The 18,118-nt window shown below is 34.4% G+C and overlaps 10 protein-coding genes and 2 pseudogenes across 12 annotated transcripts, besides 1 other annotated feature; 10 read left to right on the forward strand and 2 right to left on the reverse strand.

Moving 5' to 3' along the window:
* Nucleotides 1-83: 83 nt before the first annotated feature.
* Nucleotides 84-725, forward strand: TVAGG3_0778890 (uncharacterized protein; the record flags this gene model as incomplete). The annotated part of the gene is made up of 1 exon (XM_051246252.1): nucleotides 84-725. One exon carries the CDS (start codon nucleotides 84-86, stop codon nucleotides 723-725), a length of 642 nt encoding a protein of 213 aa, XP_051081727.1.
* Nucleotides 726-987: 262 nt separating this feature from the next.
* TVAGG3_0778900 (uncharacterized protein) lies at nucleotides 988-1,413 on the reverse strand (the record flags this gene model as incomplete). Its single annotated transcript, XM_051246253.1, has 1 exon — nucleotides 988-1,413. One exon carries the CDS (start codon nucleotides 1,411-1,413, stop codon nucleotides 988-990), a length of 426 nt encoding a protein of 141 aa, XP_051081728.1.
* A 357-nt stretch (nucleotides 1,414-1,770) lies between these two features.
* TVAGG3_0778910 lies at nucleotides 1,771-2,541 on the forward strand (annotated as a pseudogene). Its single transcript has one exon. A coding segment is annotated over exon 1 (771 nt).
* Nucleotides 2,542-2,618: 77 nt separating this feature from the next.
* TVAGG3_0778920 lies at nucleotides 2,619-4,705 on the forward strand (annotated as a pseudogene). The gene has a single exon. A coding segment is annotated over exon 1 (2,087 nt).
* A 175-nt stretch (nucleotides 4,706-4,880) lies between these two features.
* On the forward strand, nucleotides 4,881-5,966 carry TVAGG3_0778930 (integrase core domain containing protein family; the record flags this gene model as incomplete). Its single annotated transcript, XM_051246254.1, has 1 exon — nucleotides 4,881-5,966. The coding sequence occupies one exon, from the start codon at nucleotides 4,881-4,883 to the stop codon at nucleotides 5,964-5,966; it is 1,086 nt and encodes a 361-aa protein (XP_051081729.1).
* Nucleotides 5,967-6,216: 250 nt separating this feature from the next.
* Nucleotides 6,217-6,879, forward strand: TVAGG3_0778940 (uncharacterized protein; the record flags this gene model as incomplete). The annotated part of the gene is made up of 1 exon (XM_051246255.1): nucleotides 6,217-6,879. One exon carries the CDS (start codon nucleotides 6,217-6,219, stop codon nucleotides 6,877-6,879), a length of 663 nt encoding a protein of 220 aa, XP_051081730.1.
* A 636-nt stretch (nucleotides 6,880-7,515) lies between these two features.
* TVAGG3_0778950 (KilA, N-terminal/APSES-type HTH, DNA-binding family) lies at nucleotides 7,516-8,343 on the forward strand (the record flags this gene model as incomplete). Its single annotated transcript, XM_051246256.1, has 1 exon — nucleotides 7,516-8,343. One exon carries the CDS (start codon nucleotides 7,516-7,518, stop codon nucleotides 8,341-8,343), a length of 828 nt encoding a protein of 275 aa, XP_051081731.1.
* A 19-nt stretch (nucleotides 8,344-8,362) lies between these two features.
* TVAGG3_0778960 (uncharacterized protein) lies at nucleotides 8,363-8,836 on the reverse strand (the record flags this gene model as incomplete). The annotated part of the gene is made up of 1 exon (XM_051246257.1): nucleotides 8,363-8,836. One exon carries the CDS (start codon nucleotides 8,834-8,836, stop codon nucleotides 8,363-8,365), a length of 474 nt encoding a protein of 157 aa, XP_051081732.1.
* Nucleotides 8,837-9,315: 479 nt separating this feature from the next.
* Nucleotides 9,316-10,930, forward strand: TVAGG3_0778970 (organellar and viral DNA polymerase type B; the record flags this gene model as incomplete). Its single annotated transcript, XM_001280679.2, has 1 exon — nucleotides 9,316-10,930. A coding segment is annotated over one exon (1,615 nt), but the record flags the coding sequence as incomplete, so codon positions are not given.
* An 83-nt stretch (nucleotides 10,931-11,013) lies between these two features.
* TVAGG3_0778980 (organellar and viral DNA polymerase type B) lies at nucleotides 11,014-12,398 on the forward strand (the record flags this gene model as incomplete). Its single annotated transcript, XM_001286526.2, has 1 exon — nucleotides 11,014-12,398. A coding segment is annotated over one exon (1,385 nt), but the record flags the coding sequence as incomplete, so codon positions are not given.
* Nucleotides 12,399-16,036: 3,638 nt separating this feature from the next.
* On the forward strand, nucleotides 16,037-16,462 carry TVAGG3_0778990 (uncharacterized protein; the record flags this gene model as incomplete). The annotated part of the gene is made up of 1 exon (XM_051246258.1): nucleotides 16,037-16,462. One exon carries the CDS (start codon nucleotides 16,037-16,039, stop codon nucleotides 16,460-16,462), a length of 426 nt encoding a protein of 141 aa, XP_051081733.1.
* Nucleotides 16,463-16,662: 200 nt separating this feature from the next.
* TVAGG3_0779000 (repellent protein 1 family) lies at nucleotides 16,663-17,133 on the forward strand (the record flags this gene model as incomplete). Its single annotated transcript, XM_001323870.1, has 1 exon — nucleotides 16,663-17,133. The coding sequence occupies one exon, from the start codon at nucleotides 16,663-16,665 to the stop codon at nucleotides 17,131-17,133; it is 471 nt and encodes a 156-aa protein (XP_001323905.1).
* Nucleotides 17,134-17,401: 268 nt separating this feature from the next.
* Nucleotides 17,402-18,118: part of a mobile genetic element that runs on past the window's edge.

Here is an 18,118-nt window from a genome sequence, read left to right on the forward strand (position 1 = left end):
TTTCATTCGTTAGCTTTACATTCAAACCCTTGTCGAGTATATTGTTCATTTCATACATATAAAAGGTTTTTATTCTATATGAAATGAGAAGCAAATCCATCTTAGCTGGTGCCGTTAATGTTCCAATTGAACCAACATCAAATGTTGACTCACGAACGACAAACAATATTGTCATAAAGAACTATAGTTCAGAGTGTTTGAAAGAAAAAGAACCAGATCTTAAGTCGGGACCTTCGGTCTTGGAGCATGGCGCCGTGAATTTAAACTCAGCTTCAAACGCTAACGCTACATCAGATGTTAAGTTAGAGTATCCACCACTGGACCAAGTTCTTTCAAGAGAAGCCAACGACAACCCTTACACAAATGTTCAAACAAATCCTTCAGATAACGTAGACCATTACCTTCTTCAGTTATACCAAACAATTTTACTCAAAGACGATAAGAAGCTTTTGACAAATCTTATAAGTAAGAACCAAATAATTCTAACAAAGGAGGACCTTGAAAATGTTATCTCACGAATAACAGGGAAACAATGTGTCATTGACTATCTCGACCCTGAAATCGAATGCTGTGGTCAAACTCCACTATTCATGAAAATAGGTAACATCCGCATCATTGAAATACCAGGTACTCCAGGAGTTGAGTTTAAGTATAAATATTCGAACGAGTATACAAAACTATCTACTGACTATAAGCTTTGTTTGAAATATGTTTTAGTAAATTAAAGCAGTCAGGAGGGCTCTTTGAGCCCATCTTGGCGCTTTGCGCCGTCAGTCAAAAAATTTCAAGTTAGCAATTTGTAATATCTATCCAAAACTTCTTCAACAGTATCGAACTCATCTTCATAATGCAAACCTAATCTTATTGACTTGGTGCAGTTTTCACTAACACAATATTTTTCTGTTCTCTTGACTGACATAACTAACTCATTTGTTTCATCAAACAGCAACAACCAAAGTTCATGACCTAATACATAACATTCATACTTTATATTTTTAGCTCTGAGTTCTCTTGTAAGCTGTTGCATTTAATATTTTCTAAAAAGTCAACTTCAACAGTCATTCGCACTGGTGCCTTCAGTTCTACAGGCTCTCCTTGAAAGTCAACAAGTCTGAATTGCATGTCTTTCAAATTATGAGGACTAATGCGAACCCATTTACCTAAATGAGTTGCTATGACAGGAACGTTTGGAATGAACATTGAATTGACTGCATAACAGAAAGACTTATATTCTACTGAACCTTTACTATTAACTCCTGAAATACCTGTGACATTAGCTATTTTTGACTCAATGTACAAACAATTACCATAACATACGTATGGAACAGATTTCATCTCAATCGTTTTGTCAACACTTTTCAAAGGAAATGTCATATGGTATGCACCCAAAAGAAGTTGTACTCTATGACTCATTCTTGGTATCTTAAACTCTTTCTCGCTGCTGAACTTCAATGTTCCCTCAGAAGAGAGTTCGACATCTATGTTGTCAATAGTTTCTTCATTTATGAGAGTATCTATGCACTCCAGCAATTTTATCTATTCTATACCCAGCTCTATTAGGAAATGTTATAACACTTCTTTTGTCATCTATTTCAATCTCTATGAAATCTGTTTCATCTGTTATGACAAAAGTTGCGATAGTATTGAAGTCAACAACTCTGAAAGCAAGCGCTTCATTCTGAAGACCTAAGTTTGTTTGTAGCTTTACTGTCCCGTATTCGTTTGGGTCTGTACTTTGCAAATAGAACAACATTTTATTCTCATTAAAATATGACTATTGCTGCATATGCGTATGAAACAAATGAAGCAAGAAGAGCACATGAACTAGTAAACGAAAACTCAACTTTAACCATTGAAGGCAATGATTTAGTCATTGACGATGGAAAAACTAAAAAAGTCATTGATTTCGATACTTTTAACACTTATGACCCATTCATTACAACAAGCAAGGTTCCCATCATAAATGATGGAACGGTGCAATATATAAATTCTACAGTAGATGCCTCATTAGTGAAAGTATTAAATGTTCTCATTGAATTGTTAAAGAGCTTTCGATTTGACGACAACATTAAATGCCTAAAGAATTTAGTCATGAATGAGAAACAAATTCTCGGCGTTGCTGGTAGCAGTAATGATGTACACCTTATGACATTAGAATATTATAACGAACATAAAGATGAACTGAAAGGAGAGAAGGGTGACACCGGACCTCAAGGACCACAAGGACAATACAAGGAATACAAGGAATACAAGGACCTCAAGGCGAAAACGGTTTGGATGGTGAAGATGGAAAGGATGGAAAAACTGCTAAATCATGGATATGGAACCTTATAAATACTGGTTTAACAGCTGCTTCATATGGAGTTCTTCAATACCAAATCGGAAAGATATGGGCAGTACTTGGTGAAGAAGTTTTAGATGACGTTAAAAATGCTTTGAACTTCATTTCAAATGGTTCGGATACTATTAAAACTTTATCTGGTTGGATGCAAGAAACAAGGAGTCAAATAGATACTGTAAGACGTATAGCAAACAATGCACGTACGGGATTGGATACTTTACGAGAAGCACAAAATACACTAAAGGAAGCAAATGATATTCTTGGCTCAGTATCAGACATGCATGAAGATTGGCTTAAAGGTATTGACAAATCTTTAAAAAATCACAGTCAGTCTATTGCTGACTACAAGAAAAGTATAGATTTTTTACATAGTGCTATGGACGTACATGATGGAAGCATAAGGAACTTACTTAATGCTAACAATAACTTACCAGGAACTATTAAAGCATTTATAAAGTCCTTTGTAAAACCTGGTGCTCTAACATTTAGGTCTTTGAGAGCAAGAGCATTGAAGTCAAGAGATGCAGAAACTCCAACAGAAACTCCAGAAGAACCACCAAAACCAACAGCTAATGAAATATTGTTCGAATATTTTCCAAGGTACTCTGTTCTCATTGCATACATTCAAGAAATACTTAAGAAAGCAGACTTGACTTTAGGAGATGATGAAAGTTCTGTATATCTTTCGTTCCAGTTTCAAATAGCAGAACTTTTGAGACAGATATGCTTAATGTATGACAACATCTCTGATTTCACAAGATATGATGACGACCATGACCCCGAACACGGTGAAGAAGAAGTTTTACAAACATCCATTAAGACAGGAAAGGTTTTAACACAAAGTCTCATTATTGACACCGAAGATGGTGAAGTGGACGTTCTTCAAGAGCTGAAGAAAAATACTTCTTCGGGAGGTGGTGGTAGGCATGAACTTGAAATAAATGAGATAGAAGAGAAATTAGCCGAAAAAGCAGATAAAAACCATGTTCATTATATAACTTCAGACGAACAGATTATAACGGACTACCATGGATATTTAACACAGGATGAACAAATAAGCACTGAAGATGTTAATGAAAGAAGATATAAATTCATTCGTGCTAAAGGTTATGACATACACTGTACTGTACAGTATGACACAGGTAAAGCACCAGAAGCATTTAGTTATAACGATGAAATTTATGCCTCTACTTTCTCTGTTAAAGGTGTATTAGTTGAACCAAGATTTACTTTGAGAGTTAAGGCAAAAATAACTTTTGAAGATGCTATTAAAAGTAAAGCTGACAAAGATGAACTTGACGCAACGAACAAAGTTTTGAAATCTCATAAACACAACATCTCCGATATAAATGAACTTCAAGCTACATTAGACAGTAAAGCCGACAAGAACCATACACATGAATCCTTCACTACTGTTAGAGCAGACGACATAATATTGAACTTTGACCTTGGTTCAAGTGCACCTTTAGAGAATCCAAGTACAAGCGTAAAAGATACACTAAACTCCTTAAATAGTAAATGCATGAACATTGAAGGTCATGTCAGAAACTTTGAAACATATAAACTACCAGCAATGTTAGATAAAAAAGCAGATAAAGAACATACACATAACTCCTTCTCAACTGTTGCTATAGAAAGTATTGAAGGAACGGTTGAAGGAACTGGTGGGGAGGGTGGAGCCCCGCCGCACGCGGCTGCTTTATATTATAAACCTCCTAACTTTCCACAAGGTTTAACATCGAATGAAAACATAACAACGAAGAAAGAAATTAGCTGTAAAAATGTTTATGTCATGGACGATGAAAATAATGTTAAATTCACTGCTCAAGATTTATATGATAATAAAGCTGACAAGAACCATACACATAAATCCTTCACTACTGTTAGAGCAGACGACATAATATTGAACTATACCCTTGGTTCAAGTGCACCATTAGAAAATCCAAGTACAAGCGTAAAAGATACTCTTAACAATTTAGATAACAGTTGCAGGAATATCGAAGATCATGCCAGAAACTTTGAAGCATATGAACTACCAACAATGTTAGATAAGAAAGCAGACAAAACAGAGCTTCAAACATTAAAGACTGAAATACTTCAAACATTATATCCTGTTGGTTCTATTTATACGTCAATGAATTCAACAAATCCAGCAAGTGTTTTAGGTTTTGGTATGTGGAAGCAGATTGTAGAAAATTCTTATACTGTGCTAGATATTCAAAGCAAACAGGGGTTCGAAGAAAATTAAAGAAGCAAACCTTCCACCGCACACTCATACAGGAACTCCAAACTTTTCTGGCGACCATAGCCACTCATTAAGAGACCACCCATTATACAACTCAGAATATGAAGCTGGCAATGACGTTTTATCTCCACTTATAACAATTCAGAAAAAAGATTTTTCGACCAACTGAACCAGGAGGAAATCATTCACACACTTTCACAACAAATCCAACAGGCTCGGGTGCAGATTATATGCCACCATTTGTGACTGTATTCGCATGGTACCGTGTTCAATGAAATCTTTAACTTTACATAAATGAGCTTGAAAGAAGTATTCGAACAACATCCATGGAGGTCATTTAAGAAGTTCAATGAAACAGCAAAAAGTTGGGGATTTACTAACAGAGCTGAAGTTAAAAAGTTCTTTGACAAAAATGTTGTACATCAAACAAAAATAAACCCTTACGACTACTTTTTACCAATTTACTCCAACACTCCTGACGCATACCAATTTGACACTCTCATTCAAAGCAGAAAAGGAGGACATAAACCATTCCTGATCTTCATTAATGTTAACACTCGCAAAGCATATGCATATCCAATGAAAAATAAAGGAACTCGTGAAGTGTTAAGAGTTTTACAAAAGTTTGTAGCAGAACATAGCCCAAGTACTTTAACATCAGACCAAGACAGTGCATACCTCAACAATGAAATCACAGAATTTCTCATTAAGCATAACATAACTCACTACACTACTGAAGACCATAACCATAACATACTCGGCATCATAAACCGCTTCATAAGGACTCTCAGAGATTTAAACCAAGAGCGAGACTTTACCGAAGAAACAATGAAACACTTTCTCGAAGTATATAATTCCTCAACACATTCTACAACAGGACATACACCAAATTCAATGACACAACAACAAGAAGAAAAGTATATACAAAAGAAACGAAGCCAAACACAAAATATCAGAAATTCAACACAATTTACTCTCATTCCTGGTACAAAAGTTCGTGTAGTTCTTGACGACAAACCGTTGACAAAGAAACGTTTAAGGTTAAGTCGAAATTATTATATCGTAGACTCTACGCAAGGTAATGGATATCTTATAAAAGCTGCCGACGACTCTATTGCGTTTTATCCTCGTCATAAATTAGTCGAAAGTAGTAATGGCAAACTTGCTGAAACCATTGACGAAGCAAAGCGAGGAGTGGTTATTGAAATACTTGGCTATAACACAAACGATGACACTTATAAAGTAAGATATGAAGGAGGCGTTGAAGATGTTATACCATCTAAGAACTTGAGAGAGTCGAAGCCAACACATCTGGGACCATTAGAGCGGGAGTACTGGAAAGACAAAAATATGCCAGAAAGAATAAGAAAATTCTTCTAAACTTTTTCATTAGATGTAAATCAGACATGAACGAGAACAGTCATGATATCATTAAGGTACCATTTATTTTAACATAAATGACCAAAAAATAATGTTTATGTTAGCATGTTAGATCTAACACGTTTTCTAACCACTTTTCTAACATGGTCTAAAACTCTCGAAAATCATGAATTTTTGACATTTCCTTATGAAAGAAAAATAACGCTAATTTTTTCTAACAAATTTTTTTATCTTGTATGTAAGAACAGAAATGTCAGTCAAAGCAAAAACGTTCACGAACAAATCTAATGGCGAAACATTCACAAAAGGCACTTATAATGGTATTGAAGTCTTACGTAGAGACAAGGATGGTTACATTAATGCAACAAATATGTGTCAGCAGTTTAGGAAAGACTTTAGAAAGTTGTTGGAAAATAAGTCCTGGGAAGAGTATTATAAGGCATTTTGTGAAGAATATAGCAACCGTCTGAATTCCGGCGGTTGTTTTTTATACAAAATTCATGCAGGAATTCCTGATGAAATCAAACAGGTTAGAGGAACGTATGTAGACCCAAGACTTATAAACTATATAGCAATGTGGGCTTCTCCAAAATATTGCATAGCAGTTGGAAAAATTATGGACTCCATAGACAAGAAAGTTCATGAGAAATTAGATGAAGAAGAACTCGAAGATACAGTAGAGAATGCAAAACATTTGTTTGAAGAAGAAGTTAGAAAAAAGCATGAAAAACAATTAGAACATGAACGTGATATATGTTATGGTTATAGAGATTCTCCATACGAACTAGACCAATGGGAACAAGAAGATTTAAAGAGAGAATTTAGAGAATATGAAATCGCTAAGATAGCATTAGAAACTGCAGAAAAGAAGTTAAAAGTTTGGGGTCGTTTTGTACAAAAATATTGTGAGTAAATGAACTCATTATTTTTGCATCATGACACGAAGTGAAGATTTGCACTTCGTCAAAAAAGTGAAGGTTCCCGACGGTTTCAAACCGCCATACTTTACATGAAGATAGTTTACAATGTCAACTAAATATCATGTACGATAGAAACGGTTATGTAAAGTTTACATTTTGTAAAGTTTTGTCCTGATTCAAGACAAGTCTTGTATTTTTTCAGAACAAGTCTTGTATTTTTTCAAGACAAATCTTGTCCTGATTCAGAACAAGACTTGCACTTTTTCAGGAAAACCTATCGTCCAACTTTACAAATGTCACTTTTTCAACATGATTGCATTTTGGTCGGGGAACAACTTTCTCTCATTTTGTTACTTTTTTCTATCGTCGTGTTTTGTCACTTTTCCCTCAGGGTGTGTGTCAGAAAATATCCAAAATCTTTATAGCCTCGTATCTCCTTCAATTCTTGACTGTTTGACATGTATGACACACCATTCAATTCAGAATTATATGCTGAATCTTATGACCTTCATTTGTTCGTGACTTCTTTTCACATATGTAACCATGAATTTTTAACATTTCTTTAACACAGAAAAATAAAGTTAGTTTTATTTTTATTTATTTTTTTATCTTGTATATAAGAAACAGAAATGTCAACATTAGAGAACACAACAACTGCTATCGTTCATGAAGCTATAAATGAAGAATACGAGTACATACAGTATAACAAACAGTTACGTCTCATTCGTTCAGTCAAAGACGATATGTACCAAATGCAAAGTATAATGAATGCTCTTCGTTCTACAAAGCAAGCATATCATTGGTTTGAAAACCAACAGACAAAAGAACTTTTAGAAGAATTTCCTCATATGATTGCTTCCCTCGGAAAACCGGGGGAAGAGATTCCGTACGAAAATCACAAGAATTTGGCACCTGGTTTGAAAGGTTATTATGTTCATAGACTTTTAGTAAACGCTGTAGCAATGTGGGCTTCACCTCGTTATGCTTGTTATATTTTCATGATGTTAGATGAACTATATAAAGCAGAACGTGGAGAGATGGAAAAGAAACTTCAAGCAAAAGATGAAGTCATTGAATCCAAAGACAAAAGCATACAGAAAAGAATACCGCGTTCAGTACCAAAAGGAAAGGAAAAAAGCTATAAGTATATGATTTACGCTGAAGAGTTGGAGAAAGAAGAAGATAGAGATATGGTTATGTTGCATTTAGTGAGAAGAAACAACAAGAGCTTTTATGACCTCGCTAAAATATATAAATCTGACAGAAACTGGTTCTATCGTGAAAACTTACCGATTTCAATGGCACCGAATGAAGATATTAAACAGATAGTTCAAGACACGCTTCCTCAAACACACTATGATATCAAAGGTTGCACAATACTTACATTCAAAGAAGACTTACCGCTACTGAAGGAAAAAATAACAGAATATTTCGACAACTTCAAAGAGGAAGAATGAACAAAAAATATATTTTTGCTTAAATAGCTTCAGGGTCTATTTCTTCAACCATTTCACTTCCTTCGTCAATGTCAATAGAAGCTTCTTCAACCTTTGGTAAGAACTTTTGTATAACATCTTTGTTCGTTATTGTCTTCAGAGATGAAGGATAATATTTCACATTTGTTTCACCCTTCTTATATTCTTTCTGTTCGGAAAGATTTAAAGCAATACTGAAGAAGTCAATGTTAGAGTTCTTTATAACAGTATAATGAGTATCTTTGACATTCACGAAGAAACCCTTTTGTTTCAAAACTACTGCTAACTCTTGTGAAGTATAACGTTTGCGGTCAATGACGATAGCTAATGGTCTGACATACTGACCAAACTTAGATTCTTTCACAAACTTCTTGTTAAAGATAACATTAACATTTGAAGCATTATTGAACTCATTCTTGATGGCAGTAGCGAGAGCATTGTATGAAAAGAACTTGCAATCTTGCATGTGTTTCATTATAATAAAAAGTTCGAAATATTTTAAAACTAGCCTTAAAAAATCTAAGCTAATTTTTTTCTAAGAAATTTTTTTATTTCCTACTAAAGATGTATCGGAAGTTGTCTAAGTTAGAACACTCGGAAATAAAACAACTTCTTACAGAAGCTAACATAGATGTTGCAAAACATTACGCGACAAACAAAAAAGCACTCGCTGACATCCTCAATGACTACAATGGTGAAATAACTTATGATAGAATTCATGAGTTCATAAATGCAAGAGCATTTCCTTTAAATGACGTTGCTATTGACTTATATCATAGACGTTCAATACCTCATGAAGTAAGGCGTGAGATGTTTGACATAACAAATGCGAACGTTGGTCATACTCGTAAAGCTCTTTCTCATGATGTTCGTCAAGAGATGTTTGAACTTACGAACTCAAACGTTGGTGAAACACGAAAGAGAGATGACACACTGAAACAACAGAGAAGAGAGATGTTTAAAAGTGCTATAGAACAAGTTCGCAAAGCTAACGATGTCATTCGTTCCATTGACGACAAACCAAAAGAAGGTGAGAGATGGTTAAAGAAAGATGAAGAGAATAGGAAGAGAAATGTGAAGTCAGGCAATAGACTCATTGACTTTAACATCGAAGTTTTAGATGAACCAAACAGAGACTACTTACACAAACATTTCGGTAAGGTTTTCATGAGACTCTTAGAGAAGATTAAAATAAACTCCCAACAAAGATGGATGGTATGTTATAAACTTGGTGGAAAGTATGAATGTTCTACGTTAAACCTCAATAATATTGGAACATTACTACATCAGCTCTTGAAGGAGAACTTTATATCAGAGATAGAAGCAAATGCTGCAGGTATTGTTGAAATGCACTATGACTTCTTCTTGACAAACATAAAGAATCTTACTGAAATAAAGATGTATGATTTAACAGAATATGAAGGCTTAACGATGTCAGATGTAAAGAAAGGCAAACCAAAAAAGAGACCATATAGAGATGAAAGCACACTGACAGAAAGACAGAAAAGATTATTGAACAGACTTAAACAAACAGGAGATAAACAAGATATAGATGACTTCTGGAATGAAATCCTTGGTGAAAAGAAGTTTTATAAGAAGAGAAGCGGTCAGTTCTGGAAGTATCTTTGCACATTACCTATAAATCTTGAACGCTACCAAATCTTCAATGAACTGAACAAAAGAACTGCAACACTTATGACAGAAGACAATTGTTTCGTTTATGCTTGCATTCAGGCTGGAGTAAATGAAGAAACTATTGACCACATGAGAGAAGTCATTCGTGTTAGAGACTTTCCTCAAAGTAAAGTACAAGAAATTTCTGACGCAACTGGTATAGCATTCAATGTTACCATTGGTTACTTCAATGACTCAAGACATAATGAAATAAAGAGATACATACCAAAAGAATGTAAAACTGTTCGAACTATTGACTTACTTCTTGTTGAAGACCACTACATGCTAAATGAAAGATTACCAATGACAACATATTTCATTCGCAACTATATAGAAATTCTCAAAGCTTGTGGTGGAATGAACATTGAGAAACAAATGAAGATTTATACAAAGAGAGAGAACAAATATGTAGTTCGTTATGATAGAACAACACCGTTATGGGATGTTATGAAAACATTGTGGGAGTGCAAATATTTCGAACCTATTTCTTATGGAGAACTTTTCACATATACGACTGACTTATATAAACAGAACCTTGCACCATTTAAAGATTTGACATATGCTCCAAAGTATTGTGTACAACTGAAGAAGAAAGCCGAGTCAAAAGAAGTAAATAAAAATAAGTGCAAGTTCATTCCTGAGCACGTTTTCTTTGCTGACTTTGAGTGCAGTACTGATGGCTTTCATAAAGCTTTTAACATCTGTTATGACAGTGAAGATGGTTCAGTGAGTGAAAGCATTTGGGGTCAGAACTGCGCAACAGAATTTTTGGAACGACTTCCTGACAAGAGTTTAATATATTTTCACAACCTCAGTTATGATATAAACTTCATCTTAAGACACATGACAGAAGTGAAAGGAACTCCCATCATTAAAGGTTCACGAACAATGCAAATAACTGGCTTATATAAAGGAAGGGCAATTATTATAAAAGACTCTTACAGTGTTATAAATAAGAAGCTTAAACTATTTCCTGCTATGTTTAACTTACAAACAGGACCGAAAGAAGTATTTCCATACAACTACTACAGCAGTACTTTGTTAGCAAATGACAACAGAACTGGTGTCATTTCTGAAGCATGTAAGTTTATCCGGGATGCAGATACATTCATGAAAAACATAGATTCCATCAAAGGTTGCAGAATAGATGAGAACCACTTCGACTTAGAAAAGTATAGCACATTTTATTGCAAACAAGATGTAAGAATTTTAAGAGAAGGTTTTGTTAAGTTCCGCAATGACATATTGAAAGAATTTGATTTAAACGTTTATGACTACGTTAGTATTTGTTCAATTGCTAACAAATTATTTGAGAACAGAGTATACTTCCCGAATGGAAATTTATATGACCTCTCAAATAAACCAAGAGAGTTTATTTCGAGATGCATTCAAGGTGGAAGATGTATGTTGTCAGATAACATTAAACAAAAGAGTAAAGAGAAACTCATTGCTGATTTCGACGCTGTTTCATTATATCCTTCAGCAATTGCAAGATTGTATACTTTAGAAGGAATTCCAAAGGTTATGAAGGATGAGATGTTAAGCACAGAGTATCTCATGAGACATTTATTCGATGACGACCAAAAGGAACCCATTGGTGAAAAGTTTATATCTGGCTTCTTTGTTCTCATTAAGATAACAGAGATTGGAATACATAGACACTTTCCTTTAATAGTTTGTGACCCTGAACTAAATCCAGAACTTAACGTTCCCAGAAGTTCAAACACTTGCTGTTTAATGTATGTTGACCATATAACATTACAAGACCTCATAAAATATCAAGGTGTCAAATGTGAAGTGTTGCAAGGATACTATTACGATGGAAACAGAGATATTAGAATAAGAGATGAAGTAAAGAAGTTGTTTGAGTTAAGGTTAAAGTATAAGAAAGAAGGAAATCCTTTACAAGAAAATATAAAGCTCATTCTGAACAGTATTTATGGCAAAACTATTCTATCTCCTATTGAGTCAAAAATAACCATAGTAGATGACAAAGATGCTATAAGATATGCCATCAGAAACTACAACCATATAGTGAAGTTCGAAGGTTTGGATGGTTCAGATAAAACTATTTTCAAGCTAACGAAAAGCATTTGCAGACACTTTAACTTCTGTCCACTTGGTGTTAACATTCTGTCAATGTCGAAGAGAATAATGTGTGAAGTATTCTGTACTGCTGAAGATATGGGACTTCAAATATTTTACCAGGACTGTGATAGCATGCATATTTTCAATGAAGACATACCACGTTTAGCTCAAGAATTTAAGAAGAGATACGGTAGAGAACTTATTGGTAAAACATTAGGTCAATTTTATAGCGACTTTGCAGAAATAACACCTGGAAAACAAAGTTTAGCATACAAGTCAATATTTTGTGGAAAGAAGACTTACATAGACTTACTCACGAATGATTTGAATGAAGTTGCATTCCATGCACGTTGCAAAGGTGTCAAACAAGACGTCCTTGCTTTAACAGCTAATGAAATGTTTCCTGAAGCTATACAATGCTATTACAATGAAGATAAGAACATTCACATACCTGTTGGAACATATGACAAAGACTCTGAGTTCAGTTTAATGAAACTTTACAAAGCACTTTATGACGGTCAAGAGATTGGATTTGACTTATGTAAGTCATGTCAACCTTGCTTTGCTGAAAAGTTTAACTTTTCTATTCAGACTAAGACTTCATTCATAAGAAAGCTTAAGTTCTGAGGTCATGAATGAGAAAAATAATAAGGTCATTTATTTTTGTCAGCAGTGAGGTCATATAAGATTATATTGACGTTTGAATGCACTGTATGAAATTTTTGTAAGTTTTCCTTTTACAGTCCATGCATTTACATACAGAGTTCCACATTTATTGTTTTCCATTACATGAAGCTCTCTATAGCGAAATCCATTAAAGAAATAGAAGAGGTCTTGTTCTGGGTCATAGTATAAATCATCGAACTCATGTTTTCCATATGTTTTAACTTCAATGGAGTTTTCACCAATTTCATCTACATAGTTATAATTTATACCATTTGCTTTACATCTGTTTTTATTGTTTTGTTGTGATGTTACATATCTTAAATTTTCTATTCTATTGTCTGTTCGTATATGATTTATATGGTCTACTTGAGGTAAGTTGTCTGGGTTAAGTATGAATTGTGCTGCTATAAGTTTGTGCTTGAAGTATTTTTGACCGTTTAAACATAACCTATAATATCCATCGCTCATCCATTCACTCACAATTTTTCCTGTAGATTTTTTCCTAATATTGTGTGGATATTCTGTGTTAATTTCATAGTCATTGTCATGTTCGAGTGTTTGCCAATATCCTTCACCTTCCATGCCTTTCACTCAAATAAAATTTTCAGAAAAAAATAAAACTAGCGTAGATTTTACAATACTGCGATGGTAGAGTTTAAGAGTTGTGCTTCAATGTAGAGACAGTCCTTATGGTCTGGAGGTAAGAACATTGGGCAGTTATGGTCATGAGTGGAGAACATGTCTATCCAAAACTCACGATTGAAGCCAGTTAATTTATAGTATTTAGGGTTAGGAAGTGGTGAAGTTCTTGTATGACCAATGAACTCATTTTCAACTCCCTTACTTAAGTTTGAATATAATATAACTTGTTTTCTATCCCAAATGCCAGGTGTTACAATCTTTGAAAATTCATTTTTCCTCGGAAGCATTGCATCATAATTGAAAACATTCTTGAAATCATCACTTGGTTCAGAGATTTGAAATCTTATACGTAATGGATTTTCTTTCTTTTTAGCTACTTCATTGAATGGTGAATATATAACAAACTGACAGTCATGAGTTCCATCTTCATTTTCATTAAATTCATAATGAAAGTCTATAAGTTGTGGCTGACTACCTTCTTCTTTCAGTTGTGCAAGAAACTCACGTAAAGGCTGTAAAGTTTGTACTTCAATGTTGAACTTTTTCTCGAACACCTCATTAAATGAAATCATACATTGCAACAATGTTGTATCGTCTTTAAAGTATTTGTATATGTGAATGTTTTGGGCGCTTAAAGACTGTTCGTCATTTTCTATCTCGACTTGAAGTATAAAGTCAACCTTTCTGAAAGCACGTGTTATATACATAGATGTTATGCCAATGTACTTCTCTTCATTTATGTTCACAATCCAGTCTGTTGGAAACTTAAACGTTACTCTGTTCCCCTTTATTTTGACGTCAGGGTTTTCACTACTGAACGCAACAGATAAAGGTATTTGTCTATACATTATAGTTCGGATAAAAATAAACCATTTACTCTTTCTTTGCTTCAGCTTCTTTAGCTTTTGCTTCAGCTTCTTCTCTAGCTTTCTTCGCCAGCAAACGTGGGTTCTTTTGTCTTCCAGCAGCTAATGCAGCAAGTTGTTTTTCACTAAGTTTTCTCTTTGGTTCTCTGGCTTTTGTTCTTGTTTTTGTTCCTTCAGTTCGGAAAAATTTGCTCACGAATTTCTTTCTTCAATGCTTCAACATCTATGACCCCTTGGGTCTTGTCCGTATGCTTGTCTGAGTCATTTGACTGCAGATAAAAAACAAAATTAAAACTTTAACCGATGTAAAATGAGCTTGTCAAAATCAGAACGAGAGTCTATTATATTAAATGACGCAGAGGAATACAACATCCTTTCTATTATGTAAGTCAGAGTAAAGATGGTAAAATATATGTAAGAAAAAGAAAGGTTCCATTAGCGAATGCAGAGAGCGACAACATTAAGGTGCATGGCACCGAGGGTGAAGCCCATATAAAACCTTCTGTTCAAACTGAGACCAAAAAAGAACAGAAGAAAAGAAGCCAGATGTACTTTCAATAACGAACCAAGAGCTTATTGCAAAGTTCGTGAATTTCATTGAAAAACAAACCGAGTCAAAGAACCCTGACCCACCAGTGAAAGAAGTTGAGACAAAAGAGAATGTACAGTTCATTGAAAATGTCACAAAACAACTTCCACCACGAATACCAAGAAGAAGAGTGAGAATAATGAAGTAAATAGATATTTTTATCTGAAGTAAATACATGCAGAACGAACAGCTAAACGAATTTACTCCAGCAGAGCATATTCATCAGATTCGCTCATATTTCGATATCATAGACAATGCAGTTCAAATTGGTGACACTAATAGAAAATATTCTGACGCAAAGATTCCATCACAACCTGGAACTGCTAAAGATAACACATGGGTAACATTCATCTCTCACCTCCTGGTGAAAATATGTTGGACCTTTACAATACATTCATTACGTATAAAATGGAAGGTCAATTTATTGTAGATAAAGAAATTGGTTCAGGTTCAATAAAACAAACCCACCAGGATTTTGGATTGGTTTCGATGACGCTTTCTATGCAGTTGCTGGATATCAAATCCTTGCAAATGGTCGTATCGTATATTCTCAAGACAACGCAAAGAAGAAGCATATATAACTTCAAACTCACAAACTACCGAACAAATAAAGAAAGTAGATGTTTTCTCAAAGACTCGACATGAAGATGTATGGAGTCATTCGGGAACATGCAGAACAGGACAAATTGTTAGTGGTCCAATTACAGCAGGAAAATCATTTGATTTTAAGCTTCGTTTAAGAATTCCTGTTAGAAGATTCCTTCCATTAGAAGCTATTCGATTTATTCCAGCTTTTGCAGGAAACATTCAGCTTAAAGTAAAGTTCAGTAGCGACGCCTTACAATGCACATCTATATCTGTAAATGATATCATTGCTTTCAATCCAACTCTTAAAGTTGCATTTGCTTCAGATTCAAATCCACCGACAAATAAATTTGTTCCATGGAATGAACCATTCACTATGATAACGAAGGCAGTAGAAGCTAGTGGAACAGTTACTATTACAACTGTAACCCAGCAACTATTTCGAACAAAGATGGATTTTAATGAATGTTTCATTCATCCAAAGTCATTCTCTTTAGACCCTAACATTTATACAGAACTTGTAGAACATTATACAAACGAGGCTTTATGTTTTCCTGTTAAAGTTATGGATTGGATTCCTATGGACGGTTCATTCTCAAAGAATACAGATAGTTCAAGTGCAACATTTACAGCAGCTTATACGCCTATTAATGTTAAAAGTATTTGGGCACTATTTAGAAAGAAAGACAACTATTATGTTAATTTTGAGAACCCTAAGTTTAAATATCTTCAGCTTTCCATGGGAGCTTATGGAAATATGCCTGCAGAACCTGAAAAATCATATGGACCTGTATTTTATGAAATGGTTGCGAACGCCTGCAATACAAACAATGATATGATAGGATTTAATGAAGATGTTATGAGGTCATTGGTGGATGATGGTAGTGTGGAACATAAATGGGATAGTTATGACAACACACATTTCTTATGTGGTTTTCCAACAGAAGTGGATTTTGGTTCCAGCAAGGTCAAACATCTACTGCTCCAATAACATACAAATTGTCTGTTAAAGGACCTATTGAACTAGCAACTGAAAATGTACCAAAGCCACTTATTGGATTTATGAGGGATTGTTGCTTTGCCATTCAAGTGCGTGCTAATGGCATCCCCATAATAAGATTAGATGACTATAACTTAGCTACGGACGACAGTGAGGAATAAAGGATGAACGTTTATTTTTAAAGCTTATAAATGAGTTCTTCATCAAGCTCTCGTGAACCTTCACCATCTATGAAACAAACTTTACCAAACGATTATGGAGCACCTATTGAATATTTCTTACGAGCTGCACAATGGCAAAGAGCAGTCTCACCAAGGTTAGGTGTTCCACCAGCTCCTGTCAAAAATAGCATTTGGTCAAGTCCTTATATAAGATATGGTCTCCCACTAGGTTTGCTAGCTACAGCAGGAGCAGTTATGATGTTGAAAAGAAATAAAGCAAATGTTGTAAATAATACTGAAGTAGCTGAAGTTAAACAAACTCCAACACCTTCGCCAAAACCAACGTCAAAACCAACGCCTTCACAAGCAAAACCTTCAATGACTCCTGAACCTATGGAAGTACAAACTCCTATTCAAAAGTCAACTCCTAAACCGACTCCAACATTTAAACCAGAACCTACTCCTCAAATAAATCGTAAAACTCCTGCGTTTCCTTACTGAAAAAAATAACGTTATTTTTATTTAATATTAAAATTTTTATTCGATTGAAATGACAAATAAAGTCACTGAAGCAATGAAACAAAAGTTTTTGGTAGAATACATTAAATCAGGAACTATTCCAGAAGGTTTTTACATTCATACTATGAAGGATGGTAGAGTTCAGTTTAGAAAGATAAAGCAACCATTAGATAAAGAAGGAATTTTGAGAAAGATTAAACTTCATGAGGACAACATTGCTGAACTTAAGAAGAAGTTAGAAGAGTTGGAGAAAGGAAGAGAGTTATAAAGCAATGAATTCAACAGGGTGAAAAAAGAGGTGAGATCTCACCACTTCACCTAAATTTATTTTTGTGCTATGTTTTCATACGTGTGAGGGTGGTGATATCATTTATTTTTAAGTTTATTTTTAAGTTTATTTTTAAGTTTATTTTTATATAAATGACAGAACAAAAATATAACATTTCTACTCAGCAGGAATGAGACCCTTACTGACTATGTATTCGTTTAATGCTTGATGAAAACAATGGTACATATTATCATATGGGTATACACAACGTCTGTTTCCATCGTCGTCGTATATGTAGAGCTCAAATCCAGTCCAACCTTCTTTTGTACAATATGTAGCTTTATTTAAGTATGCATTTATGTAGATAAGGCAATTTTCTTCATCGCTCCAGAAATAATTTTTGTTCTTTGTTGAAATAGTTTTCGTTCCTCTGCGACCATAAGGAATGTATGCAATGAATTTTGCGTCATATGGGATTGTAATATATTCAGGGTTTCTTTCATCGTCAATGGGTCTGTCTTTGTTAAAATGCATGTTTCTCAGTTTTACTTGAGTTTTGAATAGTTCACGGAAACGTTCTGGGAAAGAGTCATAGTAAATGTAGTCGGACATGTCTTTGTAATGAAATAAAAAATTTAAAAAAAATAAAAATAAGGTTATTTTTATTTAGTGAGGACGGTAGTCAATTCGTTAGTGAAG

This window comes from Trichomonas vaginalis, chromosome VI, assembly GCF_026262505.1.
Source record: "Trichomonas vaginalis G3 chromosome VI, whole genome shotgun sequence".
NCBI classification, from domain to species: Eukaryota; Parabasalia; order Trichomonadida; family Trichomonadidae; genus Trichomonas; species Trichomonas vaginalis.